The following is a 23,146-nucleotide window of genomic DNA, read 5'->3' on the forward strand; positions in this document are numbered from 1 at the left end:
ATTGTACCTATTGCATTGCAGTGTTTCCAACATCTCAAGGGAAATAGCCTACCAGTGGTGGAAAAATATACTGGTGTGTGGTTAATGTATGTATGTTTTGTAATAACTAGAAGCTCGCCCCCGCTACGCGGGGGCTCGCGTCTAGCCCGCGGCCACGCCCACGTAGCGCCCGCGGCCACTTGGCAACTCATATAAGTGGCGTAGCGTCATGAGGGCCAGTGGGGCCGTGGCTCGGTCAGTGAAGACCCTGTAGTGCGGATGATATGTGGCATAGAGGGGCAGATTGTAAATCCCCAGAGGAAACATCCGTGGGCTACCATTGGTTCAGCGATGTGTGCGGTCGCCCTGCGGCCCCTCCTCCTCCACCAATGTGCAGTATTGAGAGCCCTGACGTCACAACAATTGGAGCAATGGGCACTGCACTCTGGTTGGTTAGGGTACACCTAGGGCCCAGGTAGAACCCAGTTAAAGCCTGCATGGGCAAACCCAGTTAGGACCCGCCTTGGTCCCACATAAACATGGCTAGTTGGGGCCCACCTAAGGGCCAGGTAGAAGCTACTTATAGCCTGCATGGGCATCGCAGTTGGGACTGAAGTGGATGCCGCTGACATTGCTGACATGGGGTCCATATGGTTTAGCCCACCTTGAAACCATATGGGAACTACGCTGGCATGCTGGCTGGAATGCAAACGCTGCATCATACCTGTAGTGTTTAGTTTGATGTTGTGTGTGTAGCAGATATACCTGCAGTGTGTAGACCAATGTCCATGTGAAAGTCAATGCCCAGCAGTGTTTTTTTTTCTCCAGCAGAGTTTCTAGTGTCTCTGTCTCTCTCTGGAAGAGGTTGCACATGAACTCTGCAGCCGCACTGAGGCGCTCCAACACAAACACTCTGACATTAAGCTGCTTCACACAACAAACATCAGCACCACGCTGCTGTTTGTCCAAAAGACACAATATCTCCTCTCCGACCGACGTCATGTGTTCATGTATCGACAGCCGTACAGACTCCTTTTGACACATTTTACCTCGTTTATCCAGCTCTCACTGACTCTCCACATCGGGCTGTTATAGCGCCACCATGAGGCTGATTAGAGAAATCTCAAGTGGAATTTCTTCCTCGGCATAGTGGGAATGTGGGTGCAAAGTTGCACGGAAAGTGCATGCTGTGTTCATAATGTGAGGCATTTTGGTCCAAACGGAGCAGTCCTGCAGACTTTGGAAGCCATTTTAGCCAATCAGGATGGAATATGAAAAATCTGAAAGAGCCTTTTTTTTTAATGACTGTGGAGATACTGTGTACCGATTTGCGTGATGTTTGGGCAAAATATGTAGGAGTACTGTGAGAAAATGTGTTTATCAAAAAGCGGCCTCCTGGTGGCACTGTAACAGGGCCATGTGAAAGAAATAGGGCAGAGGTTCTGAATTGGCATCCAGGGAGTGTGTGTGCACAGTTTCGCTGCGATCAAGTCAACGATGTGAGAGATTAGCTATCACAGACGGACGGACAGGGGGTGAAACATAGTCTTGCGCCATGCCTTTCGGCCTGGCGGAGACAATAAAAAAACGAAAGTAAAGGAAATGACCATTTCTGCAACGAAAGTAGTCAACAAACTATACTATAAAAACATGGGCCACATTGTCAAATAATCTAAGAGGCAATCATGTAGAAAATAGCCGATCTACAAGCTTACAAAGCCTCTCAACGTGAGGCGTTTCGAACTTGTAGATCGGCTATTTTCACAATATTTACTTGTGGAACGGAGTCAAACAGAATGGGGGGGTCCCCAGATCAAGTACGTTTATTTGGGGGGGGGGGGGGGGGCGGCCTGAAAGGGTTGATAAGCACTGATCTAATCTGAGCGAAATTATCTGAATTTACTACATGACCATAATGCAGCCTCACATGCGTAGCACGGGGCGGTCCTGCCATTACGTTAGTTACTGTAGTTGCTGTGGAGCGACATAGTTCTCCAGAAGACACACACAAACATACACCATCTGCAATGGACTAACTGAGCAGCAATATTGACATTCACCACACGAACGTGCATTGTTGACAAAGTGATTGCACAGCCGCTGCAGGCATGACAACCACGTTAGCGTTAGCGACATGGCAGCTATCACAGCGCCCTGTCCGTCGTCGCTGCGACTGACTGTGATTAGCCTGGGTGCCAGCCTGCTTCGCTACGTTCGGCGGATTGTTTTTTCTTTCTGGAGAGTGAAAAAAAGTCCGCCGAACGCAGCGAAGCAGGCTGGCACCCAGGCTAGACTGTGATGGCTACAGCCATAGATATATAAACACTACAGCAAGCTCTCTGAGATGCCATTGTCTGGAGACTGCTCTTAGCGTGACACGACCAATGAGAGTGAGCGCTGTAGTTGTTGCTAAGATACGGTGGCGTCTCTGCCCCATAGCTTGTAGATCTCTCACGCATGATTGGCGTAGGCTGCGTTGCCAGGTCTGACTGTTTGTATAAGCGATTGTGGGCTTATTTGGGTGCACTTTTGGGCTCGTCGTTTCCATAGACCACGGCAGTGCTTATTTCTTTCCCGTGACCGATGTGGCAAGAGAAGGTGCAAAACGAACCATCCGGAAGTAGATTGCGAGATGAAATATATAGCACTTTTTGATTATTAGAGAAGGAGACACATGTGAAGGTGGAAAATGAAATGTAGTAGATTATATAGTTTTTCATGAGGGATTTTTGTAGCAAGTTGTGAGAGAATTGGGCTACTCCTGTGGGCGGGGGGCTGATTAGAACCATTGGGGTTTGAAAGGAGACGCTCTCTGTTTGAGTGGAAAGATAAGTGGAGTAAAAGTACAATAGCTGTGTTTGAGATGTATTGGAGTAGAAGTAAAATTATTGGAAATTGGAACTCCATCAAAGTAAAAATACCTCAAAAGTGTACTTGAGTACATGTACAGTACTTTTCACCACTGGGAAATACTGCTTCACATGGGTCACATGTAGGCAGCGGTGGCCTCAAGGTTAGAGGAGCGCGTTTGTGACTGAAAGATCCCGGGTTCGATTCCCGGACCTGGGTGGGAGAAATGAATGGTCACCACTTACCCCTCCTCCAACACCACTGAAGTGCCCTTGAGCAAGGCACTGAACCCCCAACTGCTTCAGTGGAGCTGCTCAGGGGCCAACGGTATAAGCCTGTGGGTGTGCTGGTCACCTCCAAGGATTTAATCACTGAAAAAGCTGAAAAAGAGCATACTGTATGTGCTCAGCAAAAAAAAAGGAGGCTGCAATTCCAAACTGCCCCCCCCTATTGTAAACTGTACTTCCATGTGCTTTTTCCATGTCTTCCTAGATAAAGTATTCAATCAATCATTTAATCAATCCAACTTGCCCATGGTAAATAAAGGTCAATCTGCATTATTTAATACATTTTAACTACTGAAGCCCTATTATGTTGACCAGAGTCCCCCAGGGGTCTATGCTTGGTCCCCTCCTTTTTCCCCCCTCTACACCAAATCTCTTCACCAAAAAATGGGTGATCTACAAGCTGAGCTGGTAGATTGGTTGTCAACCGACGTCTGAGGCCACGTTTACACGGCAACGATGAGAGTAGTAAACGACAAAGTGTCGTTGCATTCTGACTTTTTATTTTGCATTTACACGGAGACGCATGGATTGAAAACGCTGTAGTGTCCATGCCAGGTGCCTAGGTGGCGGTGTGACGCGCTGCCAGATAGACCAGTCACGCATGCGTCCAGATCCAGTGGAACTCCTGGACAAAAGACCCAGGAAGAAAACGGACACAGAACACGTGGACGCAGTGTCGTCTTCAGGCCTCCCTCGTATCCCCAACCCCATTGCCTGCATCTCCTCCAGTGATATGCTCATATTCCAGCTCACCATCAACCATACTGGTACCGTCTCCGTCTCCGAAGTAGAACTTCCGTTCTACTTCCTATCGCAGCTTTTTGTTTATATCAATGCAGCGTGTTTCTACGGCTCTGCACCAATAGATAATAATAGCATATGAGCCGACGTGAGCCATGACATCACCCGTTTACATGGAGACATGAGGCGGAGCGTTTTCAAAGATTTCCACTCTGGTAGGGGGTTTCACTTTGTTGCGCTTTCAACCCCCGATAACGCCGTTGTCGTTAACGGAAGGCACATCTGATATTTTATTTTTGCCGTTTTCTCTGGAGACCGCTGTCGTCTAAACGGGGCTTAAGCTATTGAGGCCTGAGGTTCCGATTCTGCAAAATGTCTTCTAAATACGGTTTTCTGAAAAACGTATGTTTCTATATCAGTGAGTTTCAAACTTTTTCATGTCAAGGACCCCAAAATGATATGAATTTGGCCGCGAACCCCCATCTCAAAATATTTTGTTCCAGGGACCCCCAGATTTGAGTTAATGTTTGCTTTAAAAGAATATATACAGTATATTCAAAGATTTGCACATATTTTCATGATTTTTCAAAAATAGCAGATCTACAAGCTTAAGTGCCGCGCTATGAGCTTGTATATCTGCTATTTTTGAATAGCCAAAGTGTAAAAGAATGCTTTTTTTAGCTCAAATCAAGAAGTGACACAGATGCGTTCCAGGTCTCAATGGGTTAAATGTCTCAATGGAAGAGCAGGGGGACCACCTCCAACCACTGCAGCAGACGTACGTTTTATTCATTAAAATAAGTTCTGGATTGCAGCTTTTAACTAGTGTAGTATATTATAGACCCCATATTCTTGGATATTGTGTAAGTATTATTTGTTATTTATGCAGTCACATGCACAGACGGGCTTCTCCATTCTAAGCTAATCAGGCAGATCATACTGTGAGCATTTCTTCACTATGGTAATCTGGATCCTTTGTCCATAGGACACCATGCAGAGGTCCAACAGAGCAACAGCCCACTGTCTTCACTCCCTCCCTTCCTGCCACACACAGGGGGAGACGATGATTTTTCAATGATCAAAGAACATGAAACAAATGTTAGCAACTGATCAAAGTTTGATCCAATCACCTTGCCTGGGGGTCCAGGGTTTTCCCAATGTAACCTTACTTACTCCTGGCCGGCAGGCTGCCGGTAGGAGCTCAGGCTCCATGGAACCCTTTTGTACTCTGTTTTTACCCAATAGATTGAGGAATGATATCTGTCTCGACCTTTCAACTCTTCGTCAGACAAGGCCTATGAATCTTTCACAGACCTCTGTACATTTACTATACTATCCTGGCTCCAGACCATAGACCCCGCCCACTCCACTGAGTTGACTGCTTCAGTCTGATAATCAGGCTAACTCTGAACCCTTAGAACCTTAATGTGTTCATTGTCACACGCAGACCGCCATTTGAGCCACTTCCCGGTGTACCAGAAGGACCACCTGTTCAACAGTAACCCCAGCTGGGACTTTGGTGCCTTCAGACACCTGCAGACCCTCATGAAGCAGACCGACTTCAACTCCACCAGGTGCTGTAGGAGTTCTGCCTCTTGACGTAGACGGTCCAGGGACCACCCATAGACGTATAATGTATCTAGAGAACGGACGGCCCCGCCCCCACCTATTCATTTCAATGAAAGTTGCTCATAAGCGCATGAAGCACCCGGAAGTACCTCTACTTCCTGGATTAGCTCAGTAGCGCTCTAAATGCGGAAGTCTTGCAATACCAGATTTGTCCACCAGGCTTCTGTGGCTTCAATAATCCGCCGCGGTTTTGGGGGCAAATACTGTAACATAAGAAAGAGGCAAAAATTGTGAAAATAGCTGATCTATAAGCTCACAACGCCTCGCAACGTGACTCGGTTTGACTCGGTTCCATAGAACCGGTTCCACAGAACCGAGTCAAACCGAGTCGCGTAAATGTAATGCCTCAACTCCTACAGTTCTAAGTGCTTACCAGTTCAAATATTATTTATTATTATTTTATTTTGGGGGGGTCACAGCCTAAAATCGTTCAGAACCACTGCGCTAACAAACCTACGCCTACTGCTTTGAAAACCAATCATATTACCGTCCCAATATGGAGGACTGCCCTAAAGACCTTGCATCGGTTCTACACTGATGTTATTTTTGAAATATCCGAATTGTTTCTACCCATGTCACCAGATGTGTTAGTAGGTGGAGATCTCAGATTGTCTAGCTACTCGAAACTAGGGTTGGCACTGATTCCAAATTGTCAGACAAAGCACTCTCACTTCCTACTGTATACAGATTGGCTTGAACTTGACCGAATTAGGCCTATGAATAGACCGATTCATTTTCTTATTCGGGCCTGTCCCCCCCCCCCATTGAACTATTCACAGAATATGTATCTCCTGTATGATCGATCCCCCGGTCGTTACTAAACACGGACGGTTTCTCTGTGCTTCCGCGCAAAAAAAATAAAAAAATCATCACAACCTTCGCTAGTTGTAGGCCGTTGAATATAGCATGTCTCGTCAAAAATGCAGAAAAAAACAAGGAAAGCAAGATACAGCCGTTTCCCCAAATGCGCTAACCAGGAACTGAATTGTGGAGGAAATCTTGCGATCAAGTGATCTCCTGGGTCTGTGTGTGACTGAGATTTAAATGATCACTCATATTTTAGTGAAGAGCGCCATCTAGTGTAAAAACACACAACAGGCGTCAAGAGACGTCGTTGGCAGTGAGTTAAGCACTATATACTTACCATTATATATTGTTACAAAATGTTGTCATTTTCTGAAAGCTTTTGAAAGAAAGATGATATTCATTTTGCCTATAATGACAAGCCCAAAATATTGACACTAGGTTAAAAGCAAGTTAAGCTTAACCCTGAGGCTTGAGGCCGATTTTACAAATGCCTTCTAAATCAGTAGTTCTCAAACTTTTTCGGACCAAGACCCCCATCTGAAAATATTCTGTGCCAGGGAAAGTGCTGTGGGCTTCTCCTTACCTTATACCATGACCTCTAACTTGCCCTCCTCGCGGGGCACCGTCACTTCATCATTCGTTCCCCAGGTTCGCCCATGTGTTTTCAGAGAGGGGGAAGTACGTGTTTGTGGACAGTGCCGTCCCACAGTGGAGCATGGTGGTGGTGGTCAGTGAGCGGGGGACAGAGTGTGACCCCAGGGCGGCCTCCTTTCAGCCCATGACCCCGGCTCAGCTGGTCCGCTTTGGGATCGTCAAGGAGCACCGACTCAATTTGCTGCCAGACTGGGAGCTCATTACAGGTGCTTCCAGTGGTGGAAAAAGTATCCACATTCTTTACTTAAGTAAAAGTATCAATACTGCAATGTAGAAATACTCTGTTTCGAGTGAAAGTCCGGAATAAAAAATGGACTTGAGTAAAAGTACAAAAGTATTGGTATCAAAATGTACTTAAAGTACCAAAAGTAGGAAGTACTCATTATGCAGAAGGTCCCATTTCACAAATCTTTGGAAAATAGCAGATCTACAAGCTCACAATGCGTCGCATCGCAACGCATTGTGAGCTTGTAGATCTGCTATTGTAGATCGGCTATTTTCAAATGACCAAAATGTATTGGGCTGAAGTACATTTAGTAGTGTATGTTGTCATAATAATCAAAATATACAAAGTAACTTGTAACTAAAGTTTTCAAATAATTGTAGTGAAGTAAAAAAAACTCAAAATTGTACTTAAAGTAATACTAGGTAACGTTTTCAGTAAAACTAAAGTTAAATTGTATATCTTTTGTAAGTGGCAAATGTTTCACAACACCCACTCCATGAATTTCACCTCCGAAAGCCTTTTATTTATATATTTTCTATTGAACGCTGTCGAGCATGACTTTCCCTCGGAAATTACGTCAGCTGGCCGGAAAAAGGAAGCGGAAATCCACCGGGTTCCTGTTTGGCCAGGAACTACCGCGCCGGTTTCCTGTTTGGCCAGGAACTACCGCGCTAATAACAAAAGGAAACTCACGCTGATTTTAAGAGATTGTATGATTTGAAGAACGAAAAAAAACAGAAAAAGAAAACACAGCTCACGGTAACTAAAGCTCCACTGGCTAAGAGAAACGATCCACAGATCGTATAAAAACAATTAAAAGAACGCTTTTTGAAACACTTCCGTCTTCCGGTGAAAACAAATGGAATTCTGGGTAACAGAGGATAAACGAACGGCCTGCAGTGACGGTAATGACCAGCAGAGGCTGCTAAAAGTCATTTTTTGGAAATTTGCACAGAACAACTTTAAGTACTGTACTTGAGTACATTTTACTTAGTTACTTTACACCACTGGGTGCTTCACCTTATGGAAGGTCTTTTGCAACTGAAATAGTAGACACATACTGTTCGGTGATGGATGTCTTATGGAAAAAGAGACATGAGATTGCCTTGTCATTTTGCCATCATTTTGTGAGTGAAAAATGAGTGCCATATCACTGGTTAGTATCCATCCATAACTATATGTGTATGTACTATGTATGCTTCCAGGTGTTCTGAGTGTGCTGCTGGTGGTAGTGGTGGTTGTCACCACCACAGTGCTGGTCATGAGGCCAAACAAAGCCAAACTCATCTCCCAGTGGAGGTCTAGGCCCAGGTGGCGCAGCCTGGGCGAGCCGGTCCCTCTAGCGGAGTACCTCTACAATGGAGACAGGTATAGTCCCTCTAGCGGAGTCCCTCTAGTAGAGTACCTCTATAGTGGAGACAGGTATAGTCCCTCTAGCAGAGTACCTCTACAATGAAGACAGGTATAGTCTCCATTACATGAAATGCATTCAATCCAAACGCCTCATGTGCAGAGGCTACATAATAACGAACTTTAATAAACTTGGACACTTTTCGAAACTCTGAAAAAGACCTTGAAATAAAAGTAGGTTCTCAGAATTAATTTAAGAAAGTCACTGACTTTGTTAGCCTTAGATCCTCAGGTAAGGCGTTCGTTCGCCCCAGGTTATTAGTTGAGAAACAAGAAACAACCAAGAGGATCTAAGGCTACGCTCATGTTCCTAGGAGACCCAGCATATCTCACATTTAACTAGGAACTAGGAAATATTAAAATCAATTCTGAAACTCGCAAGCGGCCAGTGGAGAGCAGGTAAGAGGTCCTGTTTCTTAGAATTAGTTAACGGTCTAGCAGCAGAACTTTGCACCGTTTGAAGATAGATAACCCTTTTTAATGAGCCCAGAGTACAGTTACTGTACTGTACTCTATATAGCGTGAAATAAGAGCATGAAATAACTTTATAAGGTATGACTGCAAATTACAAGAAGGGCTTAAAGGAGTAGTTCACCTAAAGAAATTGCGTATATTCTCTATCAATTACTGTACATACCTCATAAAGCCTTGAATTCATGGAGATTTTTGTCGCATTCCTGAGACAATAATTTGATGATCGGGTCATCGTCAGTAGGAGACTCTTTGAGTCGGTCATCAAATTATTGGCTTAGGAATGCGACAAAACAAAAAAATCTCCATGAATTCAAGGCTTCATGGGGTGTATAATTGATAGAAAATAACTATTTTTTGGGGTGAACTACTCCTTTATGTCTGCCAGGATTTGACCATGTTTGCCAATGTTTTGAAAAGGGATTTGACATATGGAAGTGACACTTGACCAATCGAAGGTGAAGTCGGAGAGAAATATCATGCCCAGATTACGAGCAGCCGCGGCATGCTTAACATGCTGCCAACAAATCTGAGATCCTTCTGTTTGCCCCCCACAAATTCCACCCTCTCCTTCCAGTCACGGAAGGAGAGGGTGTACTTGCCAAAATCGGCAAGTACTTTGTATTTGTAAAGAAAGGGAGTTTCGCTGTGCATCAAACAGTTAACAATTTTACTCCGGTACATCACAGGAGCGCCACACAAGAAAAAAAAACACTCTGGGGCATCAAGGACAGATAAATGTATTTTTATCTACAAGGTACTAAGTAAACAAGTGACTAAGGTATCGATGCCAAGTGCATCCTAATGAGTGAAGAAGCTAAACTTGCCATCCAAACGTTAGTCACTTTTAAAAATGCAACACAGCACTTTGCTAGTGTGCTGGTAACTTTTTTAAAGGATTACACCATGCCACTTTATACGCACTGTGCAAGTAACTTTTAAATGAAATGCACTTTGTACACATTGAGGTTCATAAATGTTTATGTCTGTGTAATGTGTTGTAGATTTAGTTTTTATTACTATTTTATTATTATTAGTGGCTGAAGGTGTACGGTATTATTTCATATCCGTTATGTATCTAAGTACGCAGGGAAATTGACAAATAAAGTGATTTTGATTGTGATTCACTTGTTATGTAGCACCTTATAAATAAAAGAAGGCTTTTATTGCCTTGCTCAAAATAAATCCTATATTGTTTCACCACAGACGGAGTGCCTTGGAATTATTTTCTTTGCAAGTCTGCAGTCCACACCTTTTTGGAATCAAGCAGTACTTCTCTGAATCACTAAAGAGCACCTATCTATCAGTGCCACTGACTGATCCCCCTTATTTGTTTCTCTTTTTAAGGCTTTTATTGTATGTGTCTTGTGATGCTCCAGTGCTTTAAACCTTGTGTCTGTGTTTCAGCTTGGATGGTCAGATGCAGACAGGCCTGCTGGGCAGTAGGGGTGAGGGAGAGGGGGCCGAGTCAGAGGAGCCTACTGTTTCAAAGGGAGGTGAGTCACGAGTGTCTCCACTACACGTGGTTCACCACAGTGGTGTGGATCTAAACTGAGCATGCTGTGGGGCTGTGGGGGCTGGGTTCATTACACTGTCGCAATTATATAAGACCCATGAGATGAACTGTACTGGACCCAAGTTAAAAGAGAAATGGAGCAGGTTGAATAGGTGCTGAAAGATGGATAGCGGTAGCCTGGAAACCAGACTAATCTGTCATTGGCCCTCGGCAGATTTGGTCTGGCACCGCTCAGTTGTGATTGGATTTCACTCACTCCGAAGTAGTGAGGGACCAATCAGGGCCCAGTATGCAAATATGGGGCGGGTTTATCACCAGAGGCATTTTTTGAATTCGCCCCTTGGAAATGCAGGTTCCACACATGAGATTCCAGACTAATATCTACGCAGTGATATTAGTCTGGCCATGCCAGGCTAGGATAGCAGCAGTGGTGGAAGTACTCAGATTATTTACTTAATAATTCTACAAATGCCTTCTATTAACCCATTAACACATTGGACGCCAGAGGTTAATCTCATAATGTACCTACCAGTGCCAAGCTCTTTTTGTTGTTTTTTTGTTTTTTTCATGTCGTCATAGCCCCCGCTAAATCCGTTTAAAATCCGCGTTCATTTGGTTCGACACAAACACGGGATCCGTTAAAAACAAATACAAAAAAATCTGAGCCGTTCCGTGCCGCCATTTTGAAGTTACAGGCGAGAACGTTAGACAGGACGATGCGGTGAGGAAAACAACAAGGGAGATAAATCCATTCTAAGCTGACGCCCAGACAGGAAACGGATGCGAGCGAAAAAACCGGAACCAGTTTTATTCCGTTTCCGGTCGGCCCCGGAACCGGAAATGGGTCGAAAAAATTCCGGAATGTGCACTTTTTCGATTTAACATGGGAAATGCGAGTCGCGTAGATCTACGCGACTGGCACACTGCGGCTTTAAATCGTTTGGCGTAGATCTACGCGACTGGCACGCGATGTGTTAAAACCGGGAAAGAATCTGTGTAATTTTTTTATTCTAGCGCAGGCTATTCAAAAATAGCAGATGTACAAGCTTGTGAGCTTGTACATCTGTAGCTCGGCCTCAGGTCTTAATGGGTAGACCTGGAACACCTATATACGTTGTTATACCTTTCAAGCCGGGAACCCCTCTGTGTGTAGCCCATATCTGTTGCTATATTTTACTTTTTGAACAAAAAAATTACGTTTTTCAGAAATCTTTGGTCAGGAGCCTCTCGGCCGCAGGGCTAAATGGAATAAAACAGCACTTAGTTACAATCCACCACTCCAATCCATCCACCTGCATCTATTTTCTATAATTCGATAATAAAACCTGCAGCCAACCAAGTGGTCTAAGGCGAACAAAGTCAGTGATTTTCTTAAATAATTCTGAGAACCTACTTTTATGTCTGGTTGGCCTCCAGCCAGGCAATAAATAATACACCATCAGAGTTTTGTTTGATAGATTTTTTTACTTTTTAAAAAGTACCTGAACTATAAAACAGCATCGGGGTATTTATTAATTTGTATGTTTTAATTCATGGATATTTTATTCTTTCAGATATTGTGTGGAACACACGCTCTCACAAACAGGTCCTTGAAACTTTTCGGAACTCTATTAAAATGCAGTTGGGGGCCTGCTTAGCCATGGATTTTAGACAAACCTGTTTAGAATGCAGCGTGGAAATGGATGATAAATATTTCATTTAAAATTGCTTGAGAGTTGAAGATATCCCCGCACAAGTCATTAGACTGCGAAAAGTAGTCATAATTACCAACATCCATCAAATGGGGAAATAGCCTGTTAACTGCTAGGTGGTCATGACTTCTGGGTTTCATAATGCAGGGCCAAATGAACATTTAAACGCCCTATCATGCAGCATGAATAATGCAGACAGCAGCTGAGCTGGGCACATTAAAGTGAACCCTGTTTGATATGTTGGCAGCGTATGACAGTCTGAAATTGTTCCGGGGGTACTCTATAAAGCCTGAGTCATAGACTTATTTGCCCGCCGGTTCGTGTGCGCCGAAAATAGCAGATCTACAAGCACACAACGCATCGCAGCGCCGGCGCACCACTAAGCACGCATCTGGGTTAATTGCACCAGGCGCGCTAGAGTGAGAGAGGAAGATGAACGAGAGTGTTGTTAATCCCCTCGGATTATCATCAGAAGGATATACTTCCCCATATCGGATGGATGGATGCAAATACACATGCACAATCCTCTGCTGTTCACGGGCAATCTCCTCTGGATTTATATTAATGGCACACTGATGGTGTTTTCTTTGATTTCGGGGTGGGATTTTGATCCAGTTACTTTGAGACTTAAAGGAGTAGTCCCGGTAGGAGACACAAAGAGTCTGTGTCTCCTACCGGATACATTAGGGTATTCATTATTATCATCACATTATTGTCCTAGGAATGTGACAAAAACAAAAACATCTCCATGAATTCAAGGCTTCATGGGGTGTGTAATTGATAAATAATCGTTTTTGGGTGAACTGCTCCTTTAATCATTAAATGCAGGTCTGTGAAATTACCATTGACACTGAAATCTCTTGGCTGAGTGTCTGAGAGTCTATTAGGATCACTTTTGGACTTTATCAGACATATCCCAAGGTACGGGACGTGTTTAGTACTATTATAATATTATGCAATTGAGTACTTTTACGTTTAGTACTCAAAGTGTATTTTTATACCGATACTTGTGTACTGTTACTTGAATGCAGGACGTTCAATTGTAACAGAGTATTTCTACTTTTACTTAATCCATTAAAACCGGGAAAGCATCTGTGTCATTTTGGATTTTACCGTTGGCTATTCAAAAATAGCAGATGTTTGTGCCGCATTGTGAGCTTGTACGTCTGCTAACATTTTTGACAAATCTTGAAAGTAAATCTTTTAACACAAATCTTCTCTTCTGAGGGTCCCTTGCACAAAACATTTTCAGATGGGGGTCCGCGGCCAATTACATATCAATTTGGGGGTCCTTGGCACGAAAAAGTTTGAGAACTATTGCTTTGCAGATACATTTTAAAAAGTTTAAAGGTTAACCACATCAAAAACTAAACTCTGAAGGTTTATTATTTATTGCCTGTCTGGGGCCCACTTTAGCCTTGTTGGCTTTGTGATTTATTAAAGATACAGATAAGTACAAGTTTGAGGTACTTTTACTTTACTTGAGTAGTTACATTTTTCTTTTAGTCAAATTTTGTACTTTTTACTCCACTACAATTATTTGACAGCTGTAGTTACTAATTACTTTTCAGATTTATATTATTTATGCAAAACATACATTAACTGTTAGATTATGATGTGTTATTATAGGTCACGGTACCCAGCAACACATAAAGAGTAAATACGGTTGTATAAAATCCATGGTTGAGTAGGGAGGGCACAACTAAATGGATTATAACAGAGCTCAGAAAAAGCCCATAGGGTTCAAGCACCCATGCACTGTATGTGTGAGAGTGTGTTTCATGCAAAATTTGATCATATAAGATGTGATAAAAAAAAAGATGAAATACCCCAGTGCAGTTTTATGCTGGTGGTTTAGATGGATTACATAATAAGATAAATGCAGCATCGTCATTATTTCATGCAGGAGCCCCAGCTGTAATCAGCTGTCAAGTCTGCCGTACGAATACGCATCATATCTATAATCCAATCACCGGCCATTCTCACAACAGGGCGATCCATTTAGATATGGCTTCCTCCTACACTGGATCTCTCTGCAACTCCATTGCTACCACACACACTACTGCTGCTGCTGCTGCTGTCAAAGCTTTGCCTCTACCTCCCCATCAGCCTCCACCTTAGTTCAGAGTGAGTGGTTCTCAAACTTGTTTTGATTTCAAGGGCCCCTCCAGTTTGATGCCAAGCCTTTACTGTTAATTTAACTCTGAGAGCGTACACATGTAACCAAATGGACCCATTTGTTTCCATTTGTATGCTCTCAGAGTTTCAGACCTCCTTTTATCTCAAGGCCAGTTCAGTTAGCCTGGTAAACCCTCCCTCCGGAAATCTCTTTTCCATTTGATTTCAGGAGTGAGTCTGGCATGAACGCCCATTCTGCAATATTGGCTGTGTACGCCAAACTGACGAGCCTATCAGCGTCGTTGCACATCGTTCTGTGATTGACAGCGACAGTTGGCCAATCAGGTGGCGAGTACGAGTGAGCCCAAATGGGACCGAGTGCAGCCGACAAAAATGGAACGATCCGCCATTGTTTCTGTGGCCAGTTACACTTTTTACTTTCGTTTTTAAAACGCTCTCAAACTTCGTTTTTGAGGCACGGAATTTACTTTTAAGATATCGTTTGGATAGAATTTAGTTGTTTAACTTCATATATGTGGTCAATTAATCATGACAGAGCCTATTTAAAAATAAACATTTAGAGAACCGGGAGGGGCGGGCAGTGCCACGCATTTATCCGAATAAGGCAACCTATTTTGGGCATGGCCGTCTCAAAAGTCCCGTTGTGTCACGTTAGTCTGGAGGTCTGCTGATTGGCTGGAGGGGAACAACGATCATTGGCTGAAGGGGTTGTCAGTCAACGGTATTACTCCCGCCCAACTCCAGCCCACAGCCAATACTTGCATACTGGGCGATCATGCCAGACTCACTCCTGAAATCAAATGGAAATGAGATTTCCGGAGTGAGGGTTTACCAGGCTACAGTTCAGTGGCCTTGCAGTTACAGTGTCCGCCCTGAAATTGTGAGGTCGGGGTATGATCCCCGGCTGGGTCATACCAAAGACTATAAAAATTGGACCCAATGCCTCCCTGCCTGGCACTCAGCATCATTTGCATTATGTCCAGGGGGTGTACTTGTACATCAAGCTGCCTCACGCTAAGGAAACATGAGATAGGCTCCTGCCCTATGGGCCTCATGCCTCTGCAATGCTTACTTAACTCCTCAAGGACCCCTGGGGTTTTCCGAAGCCCACTTTGAGAGCCACTGGAGTCTTGCATGGCTCTAAAGTTAATCTGAAATTTCAACGTCTTTCTTTGGGCCTGCTCTCGTCTCTAGGCCATGTTGGGATTCAGCTTTTTGCTCCCTGATTTATCTTGGCATGCTGCTTGGGCTAATTAATGGAGCTTCTTAAAGAGTGGAGCAATCAGCGCCATGTATAAAGGTATTCCATTTGTTGCAATACATGGTAAAATACCCACTCCCTCAGAAGTCAGTCATGTTTTCCGTTTGGTTCATTTATTTTTGGTGCTTACCTATGAATCCTTGTGGTTTTTTTGCACCCTGTACAGATCCAAAGCATAGAGATTCGCATGTAAAATCAGTTTGTCAGGCAAGCATTCACTGGAAACAGGCCTAATGCAAATTCTGGAGGATCAAACATAATGCATAATTCATAGGAAATGGAATACTAAATGAGGGCAAAGATCCTATGAGGACATTTGTTATGGGGGAGAAAAATATTTTTTCTGAGGACTTTTAAAGGACACCATGAAAACACACTATATTTGCTATATTTAATTTGATATTTAGTTAAAAACAATATATATATATATATATATATATATATATATATATATATATATATATATATATATATATATATATATATATATATATATAATTCTGTTTTTATTAACATATTCCAAAATAAATATGACTAGACTAAAAACACCAGGTTTTAAACCACTTCAGGACAGGGACTTAAGAAAAAATGCGTACAATAGAGTTTCTACCAAGACGTATACTACATACTACTGTATTTCAAGAATGCGACCATTGTTCTGTGTGCCACTGACTCACTAGCGCCACCTGTGCGATGTGACCTGGAGGAGTTCAACGTGAAGACTCTGTACGACAAACTAGAGGACCAGAACCTGCACCTGGCCTCTCAGCTGGCCCGGCACCGCAAACACACGCAGGACTTCTACCGCAACATCTGCCAGCAGACCGACGCTGTCAGGGTGAGGCTGCAAGTCCACTTCAGTCAGTGGTGGGAAAAGTATTCACGTTTGTTACTTAAGTAAAAGTATCGATACTGCACTGTAGGAGTACTCTGTTACAAGTACAATTCCAGAATTAAAAATATTCTTCAGTAAAAGTACAAAAGTATTGGTATCAAAAATGTGCAGAATGCAGAATGTCCCATATTCACAACTTTTCAAATGTATAAAATGTACACAAATCTTTTGAAAATAGCCGATGTACAAGCTCACAATGTGTCGCTATGCGACGCATCGTGAGCTTGTAAATCGGCTATTTTCAAATGGCCGTAATGTATATAGGGTTGAAGTGATTAATTATTTTCCTTGTTAGTCTGCAATACCACTGTGGAAACAACGCAGCACTTCTTAGATCTTTTGGTAATATACCGTATACCTGCTGCTACCAAAGAGCACCCGTCGAGTGAGCCACTGATCCGTGCAGCACTTTCTTCTTTTGTTTTAATCATCCTTATCTGTAGCTGATGTGCTCCATGAAAGGGGAACAAGAATACTAATTATTTTCTCTCAATTCACTTACATTGAATAGAACATAAATGAATGCGAACAAAGCCGATTCTGCCAATTAGTGCAGTCCCCAGTACTTGCCTACACTATAGTCTCTAAGTCAGTCATGTGTGATGTACCAACTTGGAAGAGTTTGGAGATCTTCATTTAAGGGCTGAATGTGGACGCGCGCGCGCACACACACACACACACACACACACACACACACACACACACACACACACACACACACACACACACACACACACACACACACACACACACACAATTCAATTCAATTCAATTCAATTTTATTAAAGTGTCAAATCACAACAAGTTGTCTCAAGACACTTTACATGTAGAGAAGAGACCCAACATCCCACCCTGAGCAAGCAATTTTGCGACAGTGGCAACGAAAAACTCCCTCTTAATTCAACAGGAAGAAACGTCAGGCAGACCCTAGGCTCTAGGGCGGGGGCCTTCTGCCTCGACCGTGTTGGGGGAAAGAAGAGAGAGAGAAAGGGAGAGACAGAGGAGAGACAGAAAGAGATACAGTGCAAGCAGTAACAATAACAATAATAGCAAATATAATAGTGTAAGATACTAGCATATGATAGTATAATATAGTACAGCAATAGTGTGTATGCAGTATATAATGGAATAATATAAAAATGTTTAAGATAATATAATATGCGGTATAGTGTAGTGTAGTAGAAGTCCACGGTCGTGTCCAGGTCGTGCTCCATGGAGAGAGGCCCGGTCCGGTCCGCAGTCACAGTCTTGAGCCGCAGCTGGGGGTCCGTAGTAACAGTCCAAAGACTCCATGGAGAGGCCCAGGCCCGGTCCGCAGTCACAGTCTTGAGCCGCAGCTGGGGGTCCATAGTAATAGTCCATGGACCTGCGACGTGGGTGGTAGAAGAAACTCCGGGGAACGAGTCCCCGGTTGTAGAATTAGTGGCAGGCCTTACTAGAGCGTGAATCCGTACAGGGTTAATTACGATTGTACCAATGGGACACAAACCCACACAACCAAAGGGAGGACGGGAAGAGAGAGGACGAGGGGAGAGAGGATGACTATAGGGGGACTGAGTCTATACACTTCGGCTATAGGCTTTATCATAGAGAAAGGTTTTTAGTCTAGTTTTAAATATACAGAGTGTGTCTGCTTTACGGACTGAGACTGGGAGAAGGTTCCACAGCTGAGGTGCTTGAAACTTAAATGCTCTACCTCCTGTTCTAGTTTTTTGGGGGTTTACTGGAACCGTAAGCATTTTTTCATACTGTGGACGCAGTGGTGTTCTGGCTGGTTTACGGGGCTCGATGAGTTCTTTGAGATATACTGGTGCCTGTCCATTGAGAGCCTTGTATGTGAGGAGGAGAACTTTAAACTCTATTCTGTATTTAACCGGGAGCCAGTGCAAAGAGGCCAATGAAGGAGTGATATGATCTCTTCTTCTGGTTCCTGTCAGTATGCGCGCAGCGGCATTCTGGACAAGCTGCAGGCTATTTAGGGACTTACTTGGGCAGCCTGATAGTAAGGCGTTGCAATAGTCCAGCCTAGAAGTAACAAATGCGTGGACAAGTTTTTCTGCATCATTTTGGGACAGAATGTGCCTAACTTTTGCAATATTACGCAGGTGAAAAAAGGCATTTCTTGAAATTTGTTTTATGTGGGACTGAAAGGACATGTCTTGGTCAAACGTGACTCCCAGATTCTTTACAGTGGCCCTGGAGGTCAAGGTAATACCATCTAGGGTAAAATTCTCATCGATTAATTTATCTCTGAGGTGCTTAGGGCCGAGTACAATAACTTCAGTTTTGTCCGAGTTGAGGAGTAGGTAATTACGGGTCATCCAACTCTTGATGTCTATAAGACATGCTTGAAGTTTAGCCAGTTGATCTGTTTCATCTGGCTTCATTGATAGATATAATTGTGTATCATCTGCATAGCAATGGAAATTTATAGAGTGTTTCCTAATTATCTCACCTAAGGGAAGCATATATAGAGTGAATAGTATTGGTCCAAGTACAGAGCCTTGTGGGACTCCGTATTTAACCTTTTCGCGTAGTGAAGGTGTATCGTTAACGTTTACAAATTGAAATCTGTCAGACAGATAGGACTCAAACCAGTTCAATGCAGCACCCTTAATGCCAACCAGATGCTCAAGTCTCTGCAACAAAATATGGTGATCAATAGTATCAAATGCAGCACTGAGGTCCAACAGAACCAGTACAGAGAGAAGGTTATTATCGGATGCAATCAGGAGGTCATTTGTGACCTTCACCAATGCCGTCTCAGTGCTATGGTGTGCTCTGAATCCTGACTGAAAAGCTTCAAATAGCTTGTTGTTATGTAAAAAATCACATAACTGCTTGGCGACTGCTTTCTCAAGGATTTTAGAGAGAAATGGGAGGTTCGATATAGGTCTATAGTTAGCCAAAATGCCTGAGTCGAGAGTAGGCTTCTTGAGGAGGGGTTTGATGACAGCTACCTTAAAGGACTGTGGTACGTAGCCCGTCACCAGAGACATATTGATCATATCGAGTAGGGGTGCACCAACCGGGGTCAGGGCCTCTTTAAGCAATTTAGTTGGGACTGGATCCAAGAGACAGGTCGTTGGTTTGGAAGATGTGATCATTAAAGTGAATTCGGAGAGCTCGACCGGGGAGAAACTGTCCAAATATACACTGTGTCGTACAGTCACTTCTGAGGATATTACGTCGGAGGGCGGTCCGGTAGGGGCTGAGAGTAGTAGGTTATCAATACTATCTCTGATAGTATTGATTTTACCATTGAAAAAATTCATGAAATCATTGCTGTTAAGGGATATAGGAATACGCGGATCAGTAGAGTCATGACTTTTTGTCAATTTGGCTAGAGTGTCAAAAAGGAACCTATGGTTGTTTTTGTTTTCCTCTATTAGAGAGGAATAATAGGTGGCTCTGGCATTGCAGAGAGCCTTCCTATATATTTTAAGGCTGTTCTGCCAGGCTATACAGGATTCTTTCTGTTTGGTTGAACGCCATATCCTTTCAAGCTTACGTGACGTTCGCTTGAGATTTTTAGTTCCAGAGTTATACCATGGGGCTAGCCTCTGTTGCTTTATTACCCTCTTTCTTAAAGGAGCAACAGAGTCAAGCGTTGTCTGAAGGGAGCCTGTGACATTATCAACAAAGTGGTCGACCTGAGAGGGGCTATAGGTATAAAGATCTTCAATTGTATTGGAATATACTGAGTTGATGGCTGATGGTATTGCTTCCTTAAATTTGCCCACAGCACTATCAGATATATTTCTACCAAATACATTTTTGTCCAATGGTGAGTAATCAATTAATGTAAAATCAAAAGTTATTAAATAGTGGTCGGAGAGGTTCTCATTATATGGGAAGACTATGAGATGTTCAATTTCAATACCATAGACCAAAACAAGGTCGAGGGTATGGTTGAACTTGTGAGTAGGTTTATCTACACACTGAGAGAAACCAATTGACTCAATTAATGTAATAAACGCTTTACTGAGGCTATCGGTTGCAACATCCACGTGGATATTCATATCGGCAGCCAGAATGATTCTGTCAGAGTCTAGGACTAGGCGTGATAGAAACTCTGAGAATTCAGATAGAAATTCAGTGTAGGCCCCAGGAGGGCGGTACACTGTAACAAACAATAGAGGCTGTAATGATTTCCAGCTTGGGTGCGAAAGAGTGAGAACCAGACTTTCAAACGTTTTGTAAGTCAGCCTGGGTCTGGGGCTGATTATTAAGCTTGAGTTGAATATGGCTGCAACGCCACCTCCAATCTGGCCGGTGTCTCGGGGAATATGAGCATTTATGTGACTTGGTGGGGTGGCTGTATTTAGGGGGACGTATTCTTGCTCACCCAGCCATGTTTCAGTAAGACAAAGTAGATCAAGATGGTTGTCTGATACGATTTCATTTACCAATACACCTTTATAGCGTAGGGATCTAATGTTCAGGAGTCCACATTTAATTATTTTATTTTGTGGCACTACTGCATTAATTTTGATCTGTGCCAAGTTTTTATGCACAACTCCTCGAGCCCTTGGTTTCACATGCCTAGGGGGTCGAGTAGTTTCAATTGTTCTGATTTGTAGGGTAGGTGGCTGCTCTGGTGGAAGCACAGAGAAGCGTGTAAGACTGCAACTCTGCTTCCTGGTCCCAACTCTGGGTGGTCATAGTTTATTGTCGATAAACTTGTCTATATTTCTAGAGATGAGCGCTGCACCATCCCAGGTTGGATGTATGCAGTCTCTCCCCATCAGACCAGTTTTCCCCTCGAAAGTTTGCCAATGGTTTATAAAGCCCACGTTATTATCTGGACACCACCTTGATAACCAGCGGTTGAATGAAGACATACGGCTGTACATCTCATCGCCAATCATATTTGGCAGGGGACCAGAGAAAACTACGGAGTCCGACATTGTCTTTGCGTATGTGCACACAGACTCAATATTTATCTTTGTGATCTCTGATCTCTTAAGTCGTGTGTCATTGCCACCGCAGTGGATTACTATTGTATCATAACGTTTGTGTTTACTTGTAGCCAGCATTTTTAAATCTGATTCGATGTCGCCCGCTCTGGCCCCAGGGATGCATTTGACTATGGTCCCTGGTGTCACTAACTTCACGTTTCTCATTATAGAACTACCAATAACCAGAGTTGTTTTCTCAGTGACATATGGAGGGGGCGTGTCACCGAGTGGGGCTAACGTCTCACTGCTAAACTCAACGGGTGTAGCAGCGAGTGGGGAAAATCTGTTTGAAACGTGAAGTGGTTGGTGTCCCGTGTGCTTTTGTTTACTAGGCCTACTACGCCTACGACCAGGAGCAGTCACCCAGCCGTCTTGGGTCGTGGGGTGCGTGTGGGGACTATGATCAGTCACGATCGGTGACCGTGACTGGTAATGTCCCCCTGTTCCCTGTTGCACGGGAGCAGAGGCTAGGCTAATGTGAGCACCGCTAGCTATAGTTTCCTCTAGCCGCCAGAGCCTCCTCTCCAGCGCTGCAAGCACACAGCACTTGTTACATACATCCGCACATTCAATAAAGGCGTCGGAGCTGTAACTATGCATGTGACATTCAGCACAGGAGCGAGGATGAGAGCGAGAAGGGAACCGGGGGGAGGAGTGAGAAGCCATCGCCCAGCAGGCCAGGGTAGCCGCTAAGCTAAAGCTAGGCTAATTGTAAAGCCAACAACCAACGGCAAAGTTAGTCCCTTAGCTAGACAATCAGCCCAAGCAGCGATAAAGTCGCCACACAGTAGAGAGATAGGGTGGTAGTTAGCAGTGGCAGTGTGTGCTCAAATCACAACAATACAATAATATCAACGTTAACGTCTTGCGCAGCTAAACGATACACGTCTCGCTAGCTCAGACAATACAGGAAGTGACGCAATACGCTTACCGTCAGGGCTACGTCAGGGTTGCCAGGTCAGCCTCTTGGTTATTCAAAACCAGGATAGAGACGACACACACACACACACACACACACACACACAAGCGTGCGCATACAAACAGACAGACAGAAATTCATGGGATTTATAGATAGAAGATTGGCAGAACCCGCTCTGATTTTATTTGCACGTGCACCTACTAAAATGGACAGGTACGTGTACGAGTGCCTGATGAAGGTCAGAGCGAATGACAATCTGCATTCAACTCTTATTTTTTTTGGGGAAGTGAAGACAGTGTGCGGGACTCCCCATTGGATTTTTCCCTCACATTTATATGCTCAAAGAGTGAGAAAAGTGTGGAAAAAAACAAACACTAGTCCTCGTTCCTCACTCACAGAGCACTACACAGTTGCTCCTGTGTACTCAGAGCGCAACTGATCAAGATGACTAACAATATCCAAACTTTTATCGTGGTGGCCAGGTACAGTAGCTTCTCAAACATCTAAAGAGTTTAGGGTCAAACCGAGTGCACATTCTTGACAACATGAACAATAAAGGAACAAACAAAGTAAAACATTTTGAATGTGCCGCATCATCAGCAATCACAGAAGGAACACGTTTCTAGTTTCGACCGAATGGCCTTCGTAACCGAACACTGACGAAGACCATTAGGTTTGAGCGCGTTTGTTCTGTGATTGCTGCTGCAGCA

The 23,146-nt window shown here is 43.7% G+C and overlaps 3 protein-coding genes across 3 annotated transcripts in view; 2 read left to right on the top strand and 1 right to left on the bottom strand.

Moving 5' to 3' along the window:
- Positions 1-5,456, top strand: part of LOC311050528 (uncharacterized protein) — a gene marked incomplete at its 3' end in the record, with an annotated part of 55,407 nt that extends 49,951 nt beyond the window's left edge. The window contains exons 14-15 of the mRNA XM_084064613.1: positions 3,680-3,883; positions 5,305-5,456. Of these exons, the coding sequence (XP_083920739.1) occupies positions 3,680-3,883; positions 5,305-5,456 (356 nt within the window). The remainder of the gene's footprint in view (positions 1-3,679; positions 3,884-5,304) is intronic.
- The window catches only part of ankk1 (ankyrin repeat and kinase domain containing 1), a 361,956-nt gene that overhangs the window by 3,601 nt on the left and 335,209 nt on the right, over positions 1-23,146 (bottom strand). The gene's annotated exons all lie outside the window — the stretch shown is intronic.
- LOC311050904 (uncharacterized protein) overlaps positions 7,069-23,146 on the top strand; it is a 30,020-nt gene continuing 13,942 nt past the window's right edge. The window contains exons 1-4 of the mRNA XM_084065128.1: positions 7,069-7,153; positions 8,379-8,541; positions 10,462-10,550; positions 16,342-16,499. Of these exons, the coding sequence (XP_083921254.1) occupies positions 7,072-7,153; positions 8,379-8,541; positions 10,462-10,550; positions 16,342-16,499 (492 nt within the window). The 5' untranslated portion in view covers positions 7,069-7,071. The remainder of the gene's footprint in view (positions 7,154-8,378; positions 8,542-10,461; positions 10,551-16,341; positions 16,500-23,146) is intronic.

Source organism: Gymnoscopelus microlampas (assembly GCF_963454915.1).
Source record: "Gymnoscopelus microlampas genome assembly, chromosome: 8".
NCBI lineage: Eukaryota > Metazoa > Chordata > Actinopteri > Myctophiformes > Myctophidae > Gymnoscopelus > Gymnoscopelus microlampas.